The sequence below is a fragment of the Varanus komodoensis genome, unplaced genomic scaffold, assembly GCF_004798865.1.
Source record: "Varanus komodoensis strain SLA01 unplaced genomic scaffold, ASM479886v1 scaffold1, whole genome shotgun sequence".
In the NCBI taxonomy this organism is placed as follows: Eukaryota; Metazoa; Chordata; class Lepidosauria; order Squamata; family Varanidae; genus Varanus; species Varanus komodoensis.
This window is the reverse complement of record NW_025335268.1, coordinates 38053327-38072232: the sequence shown is the minus strand read 5'-3', so window position 1 is coordinate 38072232 and position 18906 is coordinate 38053327. Positions and strand designations below refer to the sequence as shown.

Sequence of the window (18906 nt, the reverse complement as noted above, 5' to 3'; positions counted from 1 at the left end):
GGCGTGGGGGAAACCGATTACCCAAGGCTCACTATGAGCCATATTCTATATTAGAACACTAGCACTACACTCAAGCTTTCCTGAATTTGGCTAAGCTAGTGGCTTTACATCTCCACTGCCGCCCTGCAATGCCTCTGGCAAGAGCATCTGGTCACCCTGTGAGAGCCAGTGTGGTGCAGTGGTTAAGAGCATGGGACCGGGACTCAGGCAATCTGGGTTCTAGTCTCCACTCGGCCATGGAGCCAACTGGGTGACTTTGGGCCAGTCACAGACGCTCAGCCCAACCTACCTCACAGGGTTGTTGTTGTGGGGATAAGATGGAGGAGGAGAATGATGTAAGCTGCCTTGAGCCCTTTGTAGGAAAAAGGCAGGATATAAATTTATTTAAGCGGCATTGTAACTGTTAATATTATTGGATTTTATCTGGCCAGGGTGGCTTATTTTATATTGTATTTTTGTATTTTTAATCTAATGCTTATATTTTTTAATTTAAGATTATAATTATTTTAATTTATTGTTGTAAGCCGCCCCGAGGCTTCGGCGACTGGGGCGGCATAAAAATGTTTTAATAATAAATAAATAAATAAATAAATAAATAAAAAAAATAAATAAAACCTTCCCCCTAGCTTGTCACGCAACAGCAACGTCCTTTTACTTCTAGTAAATCACCTTACATCCTGCCTGTAGATGCAGTTTCAAGTGTATACACTGACTGACTTCAAGCAGCAACTGAATCAAGCACCATCATCCTTTTTCTCAGTCCTGTAGGATACGTAGAAGCCATGCGTGTACAAACTGGCAGTGCCTTTTTGAATGAAATCTCCCCTCACAAAAGTAAAGTGTTAGGAACATGATAAAAAGAGAATATCAAGAATGAGAACCTACTTTCAGTTTTTTAATCCGGAGCTCAATGGTTTGTATGTCTGTGCTGAGATCAAGGCAGCACAGTTGCTCCAACTCCCCTTCAGTTTCTCCCAGCCAGACCCAGACATTGTTTAGATCAGAACTGAATTGCTGCCACTGCTGAAGATTCTGCTTCATCCTCAGTTCTTTGCTTAAAGCCTGGGCTTGGATTAACTCCCAACGATCAATTACACCTGCGGAAAGAAGGTTTCTTTTTTGTAAAAGCAAGTTCCTAACATTCTGCTTGACTCTCCCAACATCCCATGCCATTTTTATCATGATCACTTGTTGTTCAAATTCTTATTTGCCCTTTTCCTCATAACATTTAAAAAATCCAGAACATGTTAATGCTGATAAGAACAACTTCAATTCTTTTTGACTGCGGATACCTGAACTTGTTTCGTCTCAATTCAATGATACTTCCTGAAGTTACACCCTGATATATAAGAGAAGACTGATGGACCTTGTTGAAGCAACACTTTCTTTTCTATAACTACTGGAGGATACTCCAGTCAGCTTTCTCAGAGTATTCTGACCAAAGCCTTGCCTAAGCCAAATGGTGTTGCATCTGCCTTGACCTATCTTATTCTGTGTAAGTTCCATGGAAGTAACTCTTACCTGCCTAGGCCTGACTTACCAAATGTGACTGTGTCTTAATTCCGATTATGCTGATCCGCCAATATGTGCCATTGCTGGATCCCAGCCATAACAGGAGCATACACCATCAGGGGAAGCAATATTTACAAAGGTACATTGTATCCCCCCCCCCCCCCCCAAGTCCTTCCAATTATGGTTGAATACTTTTTAAAAGAAATGCTCTCTCAAGTTTGGTCTCTAGGATAGGTTGAATTTCTTGAAACCATTCCCCGTTGGCTTAACGTTTTGCTACTGCCATCTCTAATGCTATCTTGATGGCTGCTACGTTTTTCTTCCAAGATTTCCTAGCCAGGAGGGCTGGAAGCTTTGCGCAGCACCAGTTTCAGCACGGTGCTCCATCATCGTAACATCACAAATGCTCAACCCATTATTTGTCTTTATCGAAAAAGATATATATCTACATTATGTACTCCAGGCTATTTTTATCTAAGTAACAGTAGAAACTAGACATTTCTCACAGGAAGTGTGAGAATACTGCACCCTTAAGCACTGTATGGAAAATATCTGGTTAAGGGAAACGTTGAGACAATACGGATGCCTCCAAATCTTAAAACAGTTTTAGAAAATGCATTAAATAGGAAAGTGGCACAACTGGATCCTCCTGAAGTCCCAGCATAAGAACTTTAAGAAAGCATTAACACATGCTCACAGAACATTTTTTTCTCAGGGAGCAGAGCATCTTAACTTCCACGGATACTGTGTAGTTGGCTTAAGAACAGATTTGGCAACACCTAAGTGTTCCAGGAAATTCTGTCATCCAGATGTGCCAGAGATTAAATGTGGCTTGTGATCAACAGTTAGCAAAAGATCTAGCACAACTGACTGTGGGATCTCCTTTCTGGTTTTTAGGAAAGACGACCAAACAAGGCCACAAGTCCAGTTCCAGTGAAGGTCTAAAAATGGACTGTAAGGAATCCAGGAAAGAGACATCCTCTACATAGACTCGCAGTGCTCTCTGCTTCCTTAATCCAGTGCTGCGTATCATTAGCACTTGCTCATCTCGTATTTCCTGCAGTAGATATGAATATTGCTTACCAGCGGTTTGTGTCTCTGTGCTGTTCAGGTTAATAAATCCAGATAGTTTTTCCTCTTCTTCTTTGAGTTTGCGCTCTAGCCTTCTCACTGAATCTATACTGCCACTGCACTCACCCAGAAGCTTCATCTGTTTCAGAGAAAAGCATGCAAACAAAACAATTTCTCATTAATCTTGATCACACACACACACACACACACACACACACAGAGATCTAAGATTTTGACTGTAAAGCATTTACCACAATATTTTTTAAGAATAAGTCCACTATGATGAGGTATAAAGAAGTATTTTGTCCTAATTATATGCAGATTTTCTATGCCTAACTCCAAGTTTTTAATGGTAATTACACAGAAGAGTGTACTTCCAGATTAATGAAATGTTGCTTCTGTTGTAAGATTTTCCATTATAATAAGAAGCATATTCAGAATATGAGAATAAAGTAACTCAAATGGAAACATCAGCTAGCTTTTAAAACAAACAGCAGGGATCTTGGTTAATGTTGGAGCCAATTAACAATTTTTACAGTTTTTTTTTCTTTGAAGAATAGACTTCTTTTTGAACAACAGAACCTTTTACAGGTTAGTTAAAAAGTGTTTGCTATAAGCTTCTTGCATAACTAAAATTGTATCCTTCTCCACATGCCTGGATCACAGTTCACTATATCTCATATTAAAACAAAAAGGTAGTTTTTATTTGTATGTTACTATTATTATTAATTTCATTTCTAGACTGCCCTACAGTTGAAGCTGTCCAGGTGGTTTACAACAGTCCATAAAACAGATAATACAAAAAAAAAAAAAATAGAAAAACAAGTTTAAAACAGCTAAAACCAAACAATAACAAAGAAAGATGCAGTAAAACACATGTGATAGACAACTCCCAGTCTTGTACATCCAGGTAAGTCTTTAAAAGCCTCTGCATAAAAAGCTTGGTGCCAAAAAGATGATAAATATGGTGCCAGCTGGGCCTCAGTGGGCTGTTGTTCCATAAATGGGGGGGGGGCACCAAGCCCTCTCCCCTGTGCCACCCTGTGTGCTTTCCTTAAGAGTTGGCACATGGAGGAAGGTCCCAGGGGTTGAACGTAACATCCAGAGAGCCTTGCCTCTCCTCTCCTTCTATCTCTCATAACTGAAACTGAGTAACTCTCCAGATAATAGGTTCTCCAACATGGTACCCCACTACTGGCATATTCTTCCCCGACAATTAGCATTCCTTCTTGTTCAACCATTCTTAAGACACATCTCTTTCATATTTACTTTTCCAAACTCCTTTCCTTTCATCTTTTTTCCTACTTAGTATAGCATGTTTTTAATTATTTGCCTCCTGGAAACCACTTACTTACAAGTGATTAACAAATACCAACAACACATGTGTTATTTCTCTCTCTCTCTCTCTCTCTCTCTCTCTCACACACACACACACTCATAACATACAAGACTCTACAGATATTATCCCACAGTTATTAAAGATTGCAATCAGATGCATGAAGATATGCTGACATGCCCAAGCAAATTTAATTAATCTAATTAAGAAATATGTTCTCAAAGGCTGTAAAATCTGATGCCAGAAATTGATGTTTTTTCGAAAGCTCAGAGATAAGGCTGGTTACATGAACACAGTGACTTGTACAGGGACATCAAATGGGTATCCACTTTTGGGCAATATTTACTTACTGACATACTGATTAAAATACTTCTTTACTGCTTAGTATATTAATAATTACAATATTGTCATAATAATGACTGGGTGGTAACAGAGCCCCACACAGGTCAGGGTAAGTCTGTGTGGATAGGTGTGTTTTCAGTGGCATGGAAAGATTCCCACTGTATCTTTCTCTTGAACTACACTGGGGAGAGTATTTCAAATGGTGGGTGCCACCACTGAGAAGGCTTGCTTACGCACTGCTCCTTGGCGGCATATTGTTGGCCATGGATTGACCAGTATGGTCTCCACAGAAGATCTCAGGGGTCAACTGGGTATCTATAAGAGAACACATTCAGCTAAGTATCATGGCCCTGAGTTGTAAAGAGTTTTCTGGGTCAACAGTGAACCCTTGAACATGGGCGGCAGCTAGCAGGTAGCCAGTGCAGCTATTTTATTGGAGATGCATTTTGTGCATAGCCACATGCGCCATCAAGTATTCTAGCTGTTGCCTTCCACTCGCTGCAGCTTCCAGATCAAGTGCAAAGGCAGTCCCACAGAGAGTGCTACAGAAGTCTAATCGTGAAGTTACCAGAACACGGAGCATAGTAGTTAGGCAAGCCACACGGAGGAACAGCACAACTGGCACACCAGGTGTAGCGAGCAATGGGCAGTCTGAGCTGCTGTTGTGACTCATGATCCCGCTTTCCCCATCTATGTGATTCAATCCACTGGCACCAAAACAGCACTTCTGCAGGGGAGAACAGGTCTCTACCCACCTCTGCATGATACCCCCTCATGTGCCTATGTGTTACCAACAGATCCCCTTGGAGTCTCTACTTCTCCAGGCTGAAAAGACCCAGTTACCTCAGTCTTGCCTCATATGTCTTCCCCTGCAATCTGGCCACCATTCTTGTGGTCCTACGCTACACTGATTCCAACCTGGCTATATCCTTTCTGTAATGTAGAGCCTGGAACTGAACAAAATACTCCAGCTGTGGGCGCAGCAGAGCAGTATACAGTGGCAGTAATACCTCTCTTGATGTAGAAGCCATGCAACCAAGGGTGGCATTTGCCTTCTTGACCGCTGCGTCACACTGCTGACTCATGTTTAGCCTGCAGTCTAGTACCTGGAGATCCCTTTCACAATGCTGCTGTCCAGCCACTTGTCCCCTAACCTGTACTTATGATGCCCATTCCTATGCCCCAAGTGCAAGAACTTGCCATTATCCACACTGAACGCCATCCTGTTGTCCCCTGACCACTTCCATTGTCTGTCCAGATCCTTCTGGATCTGGAGTACCTGCTTCTCAGTTGTGGCCAAGGCAGACTGCCTCCTTTGGGTCATGCTATAAAACAACATGAAATTCTTGGTACTTTGCAGTGAGGGTGACTGGAGAAGGTGTTTGTCTATCATCATTTGTAGAAGAGTTCTGAAAGGTGACAGTTTGTGCCAATAGAGTGTTGGCTGGAAGGCAGAAACTTTGGCAGAAAATTTAGAAGAGACCAGTACAGCTGGAACTCCCCAGGAATCGTGGAGGCTGAACTTGGCTGGTACTGCAGCACCTTCGTCAGATAGAACTGCATTTGTTCTGCATGCTGTGGAATGGTTACTGTAAGGGAAGCTGAAATATGTTTAACAGGTCCGCCCTGCAAAGGCCTCCTGTCAGCTGTGTCCATATTAAAGGGATGACTTAAGGGGAGAGTCACAAGGTGGTTCTGTTTAGCAAAATTAATGTCCCTGACATTTGTTGTGGCCTCTGAGTCCACTAAAGCCTGGGTGGCTCTCCTTGGCCTGTGGTGTCCTTAGGTATGGTTCCAACAGCATGTATGAGCAGGATGGGATTTGTGATCATTACTGCTCTCTGGTGGCTTGAACCTTCTCAGATTGGGAGCTGGAGTTTTCCACCAACTTGGAGATGGGTCTGGCATGCAAGAATGCTCCTGCCAAGTGTACCTTCTGACAGGGCCGTCTTAACAGCATTATGGGCCCCGGGCAAAGCAATGTACTAGGGCCCCTATGATCGGTATGTATCATATATGATACAAGGTGCATTGAAGTGTTAACATACACAGATTAGTATGGGGCCCATGGGCAAGTGCCCATCAGGCGCATGCGTTAAGACAGCCCTGCCTTCTGTCCACAGTGGTAGCACAATCCCACAGCCCAATGGTGCTCATGATCTGCTTTAGACAAACTAAGTCTAACTGTGCCAATTTGTATAGGTTGTGGATCCAAGGATGGGTAATTAGGAGAGAGGGTAAGGACTGTTTTGCAACAGTGTTGTATGAGCTTATCTTTGTGCCTTGAGCCTGTTGTCTGTTTGCAAAAGGCTAATCAAAAGGGCCAAAGCTTGGGGCTATTCCACCCATGCCAGTTCACCCAAGCTATCTTCATTCCAAGCTGTTAAGTCTTGTGCGATGTTAGCAGCCTCATTCCATTGCAAATCCTGCCATCAGTAGCTTGAAATGGGTGCTGTCCTGGGCCACAGTGCTCTGGCCTTGCTGAAGATGAAGGGGTACTGGCCAACTGGATGAACAGAGGCTTACTGAATAAAATGTCGTCTATTTCCCAGTCTTTAGGCTTAATTACAAAACCAACCTGGATTTAATTGGAAAAATCTGGTCTGAGTGGCTTGCAGAGTTGTATTTGAGCTTGAAACGTTGGAAAATGTACTTTTTCTCCCTTAAACTTCTCCAGATGCCCCACAGGATATTCTCTGTGCAATTCTGGGACAGGGATAGCTGGCGCTGCTTGCTCAGGTGGGTTTACTGGTTCAGCTAATTGATCTCACAGCCCTTCCCTCTAACCCTCCTTGATCTTCAGTGTTTCCCTCCCAACCAGAGGCAGCTGGTTTTCACTGGCCACTTGGCTTAAACTACTCATTAACCTTGGCATTTAAGCAACATATTCCAACCTCTTCTAGAATCATAGAATAGTAGAGTTGGAAGGGGCCATGAAGGCCAGCGGGTCCAACCCCCTGCTGTTGCAGGACACCAAGTTACACGATTCTCCTCCTCTTCTTCTAGCTCAGAAACTGAGCTTCCTGGCTTAGAATTCTATATTTTGAAAGAAGAAGGCCTAATCCATATAGTCACCACCTTCAGTTCTTGAGCTGCTTGTGCTCTAGCTGGAGTGACTGCATGAATGGTCCACTGAGCCTTGCCATGGTCCAACAAAGACCTCATCAGAATTGCTAGCTCTGGCTACTGGAAAATTCCTATCCAGAAATTCCTTGGGGGCAAGATTCAGGCAGGTCCAGGACATAAGCAGCTGATGTCTACAGCTGGGGCACCAGGAAGAGGGATGGCAGAGGTGGATGGAGGTCTTAGCAGAAGAGGTGAAGGGAGAGCCAGGAACAGGCAAGGATCAGGTACAGACCAGGGGTGGCAGGCCCAGAGGTGAAGGCAAAGCTCTTATACCTGGACAGGCAGAGTCAGACTGGGGGCAAGAGCAAAGTTAGGAGCATGCAGGAGTCAAGGCATAACTGAGGGCATGGCAAGACTGAAGGCAGGATCAGGAATGTGAGGCAGCCACCACAGCGGCCCATGTTGCTGTGGCAAAGCTGAGCAGCACAGAGCCTTCCAGTGCTTCTAGCTGCAATGCACGATCCTGTAGGCTCAGATCCCTCCTGGTCTTGCAGGCACTTGCAGGGTGAATTGCACTAGTTGTCATCATGTCCAGACTTCACATCTGGAGAGTGCCCAAGGGTGGAACATCTTAATAGGTCTCCAAGTCAAAACTTTATTTGGACAAACCAAATGCTACAAAAGAGTATGCAAACTTTTGAATTCTCCAGAACTTTTCATGTGGCTTGGCAGTGTATGAAGAAGAGAGGGGCAAGAAGGAAGACCAAACAAGTGAAGATTAGGCCAGGTATTGTGGCTATGAGATCTGCAAGTTATGACTTAGCCTTGAGACTGCAGGCAGATTGAATCCATCACTAGTAGGTGTTGTACATGCAGATTCCAGCAAGCGTTCTGGTACAAAGAAGCCATGTCTGAACCCCATTTCTAAATGGTAATGGAGATTTGTTTCTTTCCTCGGCTGAAACATCCCCTCACATCCTGCTTTTTTCCTCAAGGACCAGCATGGCTATCCCTTTTTCCAGTGGGTTTCTGAATGCTGAAATATAGCGCTTGCTGCATTATCTACACATAAGAACTGCAGTTGACAAAGTGGGCTGTAGCCTGTAGACCATACATTTGTCAGTACTACAAGATTTTATATTGTCTTTGCTACTCTGAGTCTGTAACACAAGAATTGTCATTCTATATACAGTAGGTGGCAGTGCTCACAGTACTTACATATCCTTTGTAGCTGGAATCCAGTTCAGGCCCTGTTGGGGTTTTACTGCGAATAATGTTCTCCGTTTGCTGTATCTGGAAACGACTGGTGTCTAAAGCCTTGTCAAGCTGGCGAATGTGTGTTTCCAAGGAACTTGGTTCTCCTGCAGCAAGTGGGAAAGGACGGAGGCTGTCAACTCAGTGCAACCCAACCCAGCCCACTGAAAGGTCTCAGACTTGAAAAATAAATAAAATGGAAGGTGGTGTTAATTTGGTTAGAAAGCATGAAAAATGTTGATGGCAGTAGCAAGTCTGTGGCAATAAAATTTGGAACTAATTAGCAAGTGCACCAGCAATTCTTTGGGAACAAGAAGAATATATACTGATCATTAAGATAATTCATTTCTCAGAAGACCAGTTCCTTTGTATGTACTATTTATTTATTTATTAAAATATTTTTATGCCGCCCCATTCGCCGAAGCCTCGAGGCGGCTTACAACTATTACATCCATTGGTATCTTTGCCATATTTGTGGTCTTCTGCCTGGGCAATTGGCAAAAGTTTAGAAATTGCTACACAGTTCCCCTTCTTAAAGGCTTCATGTTTTCTGATTGGACAGTTTCAGATTGCAATTGTAAACACCCCTTGGACTCAAACAGGCTGACTTCTGAGCCAAAATATATAGTATTCCTCTGTGCAAATTGCAATGTAAATACAAAGCAACCACACTATTTCTTATGGGTATGGACTGGGCTTCACGGGAGGTGGTTGAAGCCCCACTGGTGAGGGTGTTCAAGGATAGGCTGGACATGCACATGGTAGGCATGTCATGAGTGGAGCTGGCTGGAGCCGGGTGTCAGACTAGATGGCCCAGGAGGCTCCTTCTGATCAGCTCTGTTTCTGTTTCTTTTTCATACATCAAGAATTATAATGTTCCAAGAACCAAGCTTCCCTGCAAGTATTTCTTATTTTCTAGAATTCAGAGAAGACATAATGGTATAATCTATGGATATATGGAAGCAAGTTAATGTCTCATGGTTTTGTTTTGTTTTTTGTTTTTAGCAGGGAGCTAAAACTGCAAAGCAGCAACATTACCACAAAAGTAATAATTTGCTACAAAAAAGAATCTAAAGACACTGTCCATTAAAGTAATTTTTGGTTGGGGAATACTCGACATTCATTGTGTGGTAGAGAGAAGAGGAAATCTAGTCAAGCAAGCAGAGGTCGCCTTATAGAACACTGGATGTTACCCAAAATGTATACTGTTGGGATCATTCAAAGGATCAGATAACATAGAGTATAAATTGAACTGACATTATCCTGCTTTGAAATCTTGTTATCCCATCTGTGTTTGTGACACTGCACGATAAATTTATGAGGGAGGTTTAAGATAGCTGGCTCTGACCTGAGTGGGGAATTGGCCCAAGCACCTTTTCACTCCCTCAAAATGCTGAGATTCTAAGAGCTGTGAAGATGTATTTCCTCAGAAGGGCAACACAAGACACTGATGTAATCTCTTCCACTCAACTCCTATGCTAGGCAAGGGTAATGGTAATCCTATTACGTTAGGAAGAACACTACTCCCCTTCTTAATCTGCAAACCGTGAATCCATAGAAGAAACAGTGTTTTAAAATGTGCTTCAAACATGAGCAATGTTCTCTACCAACATGCTAGTGCTGTTGTGAGAAGAAAAGTGACTGGGTTAAATAGTGAGTAAGTTGGTGGATCTGCTAGGAGAATATTGTGGTAGGTGTGTTAGGCTCTGGCAAACTTTAAGCTTTTTAATGCATACCATAGATATTTCTAAGAGCATTTTCTGTAAGTTTTACATAGGCTTCTGGGCTCTCAGGAATCACTACATCTGTAAAATTAAAACACAATCCAAGTTGATTGCTTAGCAGGAATTATGTCATGCTCAACCCTGTGAGACACTTAATTTCCCAGGAAGGGAATAAACCTTCAGTTCTTCTCTATTTCACTTTTCTTTTAGATTGCAGTTCTTAAATTAATCACATTGTCACAAGACAGGACGTCAAGGCCCCGGATGAATCAGGCAGACAACAGGCTGAATCCAGACCTAATCATATGTAGAACAGGCTCACTGGAATTAAATATATAATGATAATTGATTATTGATTTCAATGGATCTATTATAAGTTAGCTCAATAAAATCCCAGTGATAGTCTATGGGATACCAACTGCTGGCAAAATGGATTCCACTTCCTACTGAAGTCCCTGTGCTCCCTAAACTCTGCTCCAGGAATTCTGGGATTCTTCCAGAGCAGATCTGAGGGGGTACGAGGGAGCTGCAAGTAGGAGAGCAAGGGGAAACCCTACTGTATCTGTCCCCAGGGAGCTGCTCGCTAAGAAGAAATCCAAAGGCATGGCAATGTGATAAGAGACCAGACATGGGTATTTCAGCGAAGGGATGACAGTTTGGCCTATTTCAGGCATATTCATGCTTGTACACTTTCTCCAGGAGTTAAAAGGAAAGGAAGCCACTGATGCCCGGGCAGACACATGCCCTGGTCAAGTTCTTGATGGTTGTGGCTTTGTTTCAAAGAAGCGAAAGTGGACCGGGGACACTGCTTGCCTGCAGGCCCTCCATCTCGACTGGCGAGTTTCTTCGCAGGCCCTGCCCTTGCCCCCTCCCCCCCGGCATGGGTGGCAGCTGTGCCGGATTGGGGGCGGGGTGCAGGGAGGGGCCGCGGGATGAACTTGCCGGGGGCCGAAGGACGGCGGCCTGAGGGCGTCATCACCGTTTGGGACCGTTTGGGGCCGTGCGGGGCTGGGCCAGGAACTTTGAGTGAGTGTGTGTGTGTGTGTGTGTGTGTGTGTGTTTTGTAGTGGGTGGATGGGAGGGTTTTAAACTGTATTTTATTGGACTTGTTTTTAGTGACTCCACTTCTGGCTGCTGCTTTTGTGGGATTGCCTGGGGAGCGCGTGGGCGCCACCATTGGGGTGGTGTTGGGCAAGGGTCAATATGGCATTGAGGGATTAACATGTCGGCATAGAAGAAGGAGGGACAGATGGTTGACACCTGTTCTTCCTCCTGGTTATTCCCCCAACCGGAAGGCTCTGGGTAAGCTTATCAACCACCCCTTGGGCCTGACGGGGCTGCTGCTTAATTTCAGGTTGGTCCATAATTAGACATCCCTCATCCACGACTTAATTGTGGATGAGGGGGCCGACCTGGCTTGTATTACAGAGACCTGGGTGGGAGAGGGGGGGATGTAGCCCTGTCTCAGCTGTGCCCGCCTGGGTATCTAGTTTGGCACCAGCCACATCCGAGGGGAGGGGAGGGGGGGTCGCTTTAATTTACCAAGCTTCTATTTCTCTCACGGGGCTTCCTGTTCTCTCAAGACCTAGAGTGCTTATACCTGGTGCTGGGCGACTGAGACAGATTGGGGATTCTGCTGGTGTACCGTGCATACATGCTGTTGGAACCATACCTAAGGACACCACAGGCCAAGGAGAGCCACCCAGATGTTGGTCCTGGGGAACTTCAATCTCCATGCCAAGACTGTTCTGACTGGGGCAGCTCAGGACTTCCTGGCCTCCATGATGGCCATGGGGCTATCTCAACATGTCACAGGCCCAACCCATGAACATGGTCACATGATGCACCTGGTTTTCATGATCACCCCTAAGCATCCTCTCCTGCCGGGCAGAGCCCATCCATCCCCATGGTACACATCTGAATTATGGGCGATGAAGCGGGTTGGGAGATGTCTAGAGCGTAGACAACTCCAAGCACTCTTGGATGAAACTGATTATCTGGATCCATTTCAGTCCGGATTCAGACCCGAGTACGGTACTGAATCTGCCTTGTTCGCCCTGTATGATGACCTGTGCAGGGAGAGAGACAGGGGGAGTGCATCCCTGTTGTTTCTCCTGGACTTCTCAGTGGCTTTCAATACCATCGGCCATGGTATCTTCCTAGATAGGCTGGCGGGACTGGGAGTAGGAGGCACTGCTTGGCAGTGGTTCTGCTCCTACCTTGATGGCCGATTCCAGAAGGTGGTGCTGGGGGACTTTGGCTCTGCGCCAAGGCAGCTATGCCATGGAATACTGCAGGGTTCCATTTTGTCCCCCTTGCTATTTAATATCTACATGAAACCGCTGGAAGAGGTCATCAGGAAGTTTGGGCTGCGGAATCATCATTATGCTGATGACACCCAGCTCTACCTCTCTTTTTCAACCAATCCAGGTGAGGCAGTGGCTGTACTGAACTGGTGCCTGGCCGAGGTAATAGGCTGCATGAAGGCCGATAAACTGAAACTCAATCCAGACAAGACGGAGGTCCTGTTGCTGGGTGATTCGAGCTCCTGGGTAGGTGACTTGGGCCTTGTCCTGGATGGGGTTGCACTCCCTCTAAAGGACAGGGTCTGCAGCTTGGGTGTGCTCCTCAACCCAGAGCTGTCATTGGAAGCTCAAGTGATTGCGGTGGCGAAGAGCGCTTTCCTTCAGCTTCGGCTAATCCATCAGCTGCGTCCCTACCTGGAGGAAGATTGCCTAGCAACAGTGACACATGCATTGGTTACTTCTTGGTTGGATTTCTGGGCATTATTCTCATATAATCCAAGTCCTCTAACAGCTCCACTGGCTTCCCATCGAAGTCCAGGCTCAATTCAAGGTACTGGTTATTACCTATAAAGCCCTAAATGGCTTGGGACCTGGATACCTAAAGTAACGCCTTCTTCCCTATTTGCCCTCCCGCCCCCTGAGACCGGCAGCAGAAGCCCTCCTCCGGGAACCCTCCATGAAAGATATTAGGAGGCAGAGCACCCAGAAGAGGGCCTTCTCTGTGGTGGCGCCCCATCTATGGAATGTGCTCCCCAGAGAGGTTTGCCTGGCGCCGTCATTATAAGTTTTTCAGCACCAGGTTAAGACCTTATTTCATCAATATTTTAATAAGCGTTAATATTGTATTTTTAATATTATATTTTTAACTGCAGCCAGAATGGGTTGATTTGTTTATGCTGATTTTTATGTCGATATTTTGTTATAATTTATGTATATTGATATTTGTATTTTATTCATGTAAGCTGTCCTGAGGCTTTTGCAATAGGACGGCATATAAATATCACAACTAACTAACTAAATAAAAATAAATAAGCAGCACTGCTCTTTAGGTGACTGCAGTGACAGCCACAATGGGGGAGAAAACGAGAAGACAGCAGTACCCAGAAGCAGTTTCTTCTCCTTCCCTTCCAAAAGAGAGTAAAAGTAAATGAGTAAGTTGATTCTATCCACGTGGAAATATCAGAACTTACATCCAAGAAAACATGCATAGAATGTGACTATAAGCCTCTTTTTCAGTGTATGCGCAAGAGGCAGTAGCCACTGAAGCCCAAATTGAAAAAGAGACAGAAGGAAGTTTTATGTGGCAGCTTTTCCCAGCCAAGAGGCTGTCTGCAGGTTCTAGTGTGTCACGCTATGGAGAAGAAATGAATATATGCATTTAGTGGCGCTTGTCCCTTCGAAATACATGATATATTTTCTCTTAAGTATATGCAAAATGACATTTTGGTTGGACTCTTATGCATACTTGAGAGGGAGCCTCACTGAAATCCTTGGTCTGTGTTTAGGAACAAGCCTGAAAGGTTCTGAACTGAGCATCCATGAGTCAGACTACACTGACCCTTAGCTGTGCTGTCCTCTGTCAAGCAGGGCGTGCATGCAGCACTACTATTTGAACAAAACAGCACAGGCTTGTCCCTCACATGTCGGTGTCAGGCCTTGAAACACTGCAGTTGGCATAGCAGCCGCATTCCCTTTACCGGTCCAGTGCCTGGGAGCCTACTAGGAAGCACGGCTGGCAAACATATGACGAGTCATAGGAACAGGCACTGGGTAACCCTGCCTTTGTGGTCCATGTCTAGCCCCATTGCCATGCCCAGTGTTTTTTCGAATTTGCCTTCTCTGTCATCTTATGATTACTATGCCCAGTTAGTTGACTGAATGACCCCTTTTTGCTAGTCAATGAGTATACGCTAAAATACAACAAACCAGAACTGGCCATCAAAACCGCAACCTCATGTTAATCAGTTGGCTGCTAAAAGTGAGTTATCTCCAGATTCCCAGAAAGATGAAAATAATTCATCTTTCTTAAGAGCTTTCCTAAAGGACTGTGGGAAGGGATGAGAAATCAGTGATGGAGGATACCTGCTAGGTTTGATGCTCCTCTAAGATAAAATTCCTTGTCTTCTGGCCCAGCTTCTTCCTCTTCCTCCTCTTCAGAATGCAGTGCTCTGGAAACGGCTGTCTCCAGGTCACGGCTCAGATCATAGTCGTGATCCCATTCCAAGGGGATGGAATCCACACTTGCAGGTGTGTCTCGTCCCGACCTTTCACTGCGCAGGGGCTGGGGAAGGGACAGTGAGAGGTTGGAGGAAGGGTGTGGAGAGAGGACACCGTCTGCAGACTTGTCGTGCCAGTGTATGTCGGAAAGATCCGCCGATTCATCTAGATCTCCTTCGCGATCAGAGAGGTCATGTTCATCATCTGTGAGCTAAAGGACAATGAAACACTCTGCTTAGTGGACCACATGATTTCCTGCTGGGTCAATATGATAAAAGTGTCATTGTGTAATATCCAAACTTACAGAATTCTTATTTTGCTCCCTTCAGTACAGATTTTATTACTTTTTTTAAAAACCAGATGGCATTAATAAAAACAGCTAAATATAACCATGTCTAAAAGGCTTAATGCTTGCCTGTGTGGCTGCCTATCTGGTAATGGTTTCTGCCAACAGATACTATCTCCAACACAACAGGAATATTACTGCAGGATTTTGGAACTGATCAACAGTAACTATAAAAATGTATTAATTTGGACTAGTGCTAGTTGCTTTTCTTTCATCTTCCAAAATCCAACATTTTCCCATTTGTCTGTTTTAGTTTGATTTCCAGATCTTTCTTCGTATTTTCCCTTTGTATGTACAGTCTGAAGATTTATAAGAACAGTGGCTGTCTAGATAAAAATGTATTTATTTTGCAATAGGCCTGTTCATAAATTATAAAAGTCTATTCCTTACAGTTCCATAAAGCCTTGTAGAATTATTCAGCCCCCTTTGACTTTTTCACATTTTGCTGAATGAATCTCATTCCAGAGTTAATTGATGTACATAAGATACCTGGCACTGTGAAGGTACAAAATATTTTTATGATGGCGCAAAAGTAAACAAAACAAACTGCCACTTGTTTCTTGGATAAATACTCATCCCCCTTTCCTGTGAGACTTAGGATCTGCTGCATGGAAAAAGTCCACAGTTGACAGGGCTTGCTCAACTTTTCTGCTAAAGTTGCATGCCAATTCCATGGGAAGGGTGCTTGGCCCTGTGTAGCATCTAAAACAGGTCCCATGTTCTGATGCCCCCAAGTAGGGACTAGGGTGCACTCCAAACAAAGCTAGGTTTTGTAGCAGATGCAGTGATAAGGGACCACTGGAGCTTTTGTCTGGAAGGCGCAACCAGACGCCAGTGGTCTAGACCAGGGGTCGGCAACCTTAAATATTCAAAGAGCCATTTGGACCCATTTCTCGCAGAAAAGAAAAAACCAGGAGCCACAAAACCCTTTTGACATCTAAAATGAAGATAACACTGCATATATTGTTTTTTACCTTTAAAAAAACCAGACTGGTAAACCAGTCTTGCCAGCAGTGAAAAATGAATCTGCCCACATACCATTAAACATTCTGTTTTCTTCTGAAACTTTTATTTTCTTGGATTTATCTATGGTTGGCCTACCGGGGGTTGAAAAGCTCAATAAATCGTGTGCCGGTGGGTGTCGCACATTGGCGGTTGTGATGCATATTTTGAGCGACAGGGAGCCGCAACAGAGGGATGAAAGAGCCACATGCGGCTCCGGAGCCGCGGGTTGCTGACCCCTGGTCTAGACAATGTAATAGTTGGTTTCCTTGAAGGTGAAGGTGGGTACAGACCATACCCATACATTTGGTAAAAACTGTCAGAGCTGTGGTGAGTTCAAAAGGCAGGCCATGAAACTGATATGCTATGGACCAGTGATAAAACAGAGATAGTGCTGACTTTATAGTCCCAGTGGTGCTGTGGAAATAATTCCAAATCCACTGCAGCAAATGAGATCACATCTCTTCTAATTCTGAATGTGAGGCAGCAACTTTTGAAGGTTGTATTATGTGAGGAAGGGGGGCCAATCCCTACACTCATCAATACAAGGAGCTGAGAATACAGGGACTATGGCCGAAAAGGCATCCATTTCCTTCCATGAGTCAATTTTTATGATGGCTGAATTGACATCTATGATAATTTTGTTTGTGGGGTGAACACTTAATGGATTTTTTAAAGTTTGGTCTTATGGATTTCATTCCATTTCACCTCCCTACCTACTGCTTTTTACATCAAATTGATCTGTTGTGAATGACCGTTATGTAGAGTCTGAGGTTTTTTTTTACTGGCAACAATTTACACAATATTGGGGGTCAAGGCATCTTGAAATTTATATAAATGGTGTCATCATTTTAAAAATCTGGTATTCTTGCACAAGTGCACGGGATTGTAAGTCCACCTTTCTGTTATGTTGCCCCACAGAGTCATCTTCTTCTCTTACAAATTGCCTTCTCAGTTCACACACTACTTTCATTAACCCAGCAGAGTCCTAATCTGCAATCCTTAATTAATTTGTCAATTTCACCTTCTACTTTCCATGAAAGATGTAACAATTTATAAATTCTTTGAAATGGCAGGTTCTTTGACAAGTACAAAACAGAACTTTGCTGGGCTAAATAAAACAGGACAGGGAGATAATGAAACTGACAAGGACATTTACAAGAAATGACTATGCCTGTCTGGGGCCTTAGGATCATGGGCACTTGAACAAGAACCCCAGTAAAAACATGTTTTTACAAAATGTTTATCACCATTTGCCCAAATTTCAATGTCATGCTTATAACTTCATGAAGCTTTAACTTAACAGACTTAGTCTGTGGGGTTTTTTGAACAATTTCAACATGGGGCCTGTTATCTGGTTTAAATATTATGAAGTCTGAATGTATTTCTTAAAAAAAAAAAGTACATACTGGGAGGCGGATTAGTTTTTTGTGATACCGTTCCACGCGGCCAAAGACCTCCTGGCAGTATCTTCGGAGCTCATCAAGCTCTTCCTCAATGACAGCGGCATCCAGAGGTTCACTTTTTTCTATCAGCTGCTCACCCTGGGCAATGATCTGTTCGATTTTGTGGCTGTTCAGCGAGATCTCCTGCTGAAAGGCCTGCATAGCAGAAGTACCGCAATGTTTGAAAGTAATGAATCACTTGTTCTAGGACGCATTCATCATTAAACAGCTAATTTTATTGAACATGTGTCATCGAGAAAATATTTATATTGTGGATAGTTTATGGAACAAGTACTAAGCTGTCCAGGAAGTTGATTACCCTCTGTAAGTAAACAAAATAGATGGCAGAATTATGTGAACAACCTCAGGTCATGCCTTTAAAATATTAGCATCTGAATAAGCAGATCAAAAACAAGCACAGATCTTGCTTTCCTAATTAGTTGAAGATTTCGCTCTATGTATGTTCCTACTTAGAAAATTGATCTATTTGAAAGATGGTGCTGGAGGAGAGCTTTGCAAATACCCTGGAACAACAGAAAGATGATCAAGTTAGTCCTAGTTCAAATCAAGGCAGAACTTGCTGTGTGTCTGGAGGAAGGGGAACATTCAACTCTCCTTCATCTTTTGTTTCCATCAGTGGGACCTCAGATAAAAGTCTTTGAATTGACTTTATTGAAGCTTTTCTTAGCTATGTTAAAGTTCATCTAAACTCCGCATAAAAGGGATTCATGCTCCTTAAACAATAACATGATTGGCTGCATGCCTCACATAATGGACCTTCTCCATGGGAAACAGCCGTTGTCCTGAGTAACTTCTGAATGAATAGCCTGTAATAAGTCCAAGACTGCTGATTGCTTTCTTTCTTGTAGCTTCATATCTAACACACAACTCTGTTCAATGCCTGTTTTTCTTGCGCTCAGGAACACTACTATGAAGTTGCTTATGCAGTTCAACCCAGATGATGCTGATAAAGGAACCTAGCTAAGGCTTTCTTCCTCACAGAGGCATATTTTCCATACACCGGGCTCTTAAACAGCCTGTATCCTGACTCCTTGTCCTTCCTGTAGAATCAACAGTGTGTATACCTTTTCCTGGACTCTCACAAATCCCATCCTCCCTTGCTGCCTCTTCTGCCCGCCTTTCCATTCAGCTTGGTTTTCCTTTACTGTCGTGGTTGCAGTTTGTCCTACACATTCTTTCTCTGCCCTCTCCCTGTCTTGGTTTTATTCTCCCCCCTTTCCCCTTGCTTCCTGTCATCCCTGCCCCACTTCAGGTGCTGCTCAGT

The 18906-nt window shown here is 43.9% G+C and overlaps 1 protein-coding gene across 8 annotated transcripts in view; it reads right to left on the bottom strand.

The window, feature by feature from the left end:
• The window catches only part of SYNE1 (spectrin repeat containing nuclear envelope protein 1), a 317660-nt gene that overhangs the window by 17988 nt on the left and 280766 nt on the right, over positions 1–18906 (bottom strand). For 6 of the 8 annotated variants that reach the window (XM_044422576.1, XM_044422586.1, XM_044422612.1 and 3 more), the window contains 6 exons: positions 17586–17777; positions 14694–15039; positions 10318–10386; positions 8546–8688; positions 2596–2722; positions 886–1097 (listed from right to left, as the gene is read on the bottom strand). In XM_044422576.1, coding sequence (XP_044278511.1) covers positions 886–1097; positions 2596–2722; positions 8546–8688; positions 10318–10386; positions 14694–15039; positions 17586–17777 — 1089 coding nt within the window. The remainder of the gene's footprint in view (positions 1–885; positions 1098–2595; positions 2723–8545; positions 8689–10317; positions 10387–14693; positions 15040–17585; positions 17778–18906) is intronic. The other 2 variants (XM_044422595.1, XM_044422604.1) reach the window with 1 other exon arrangement.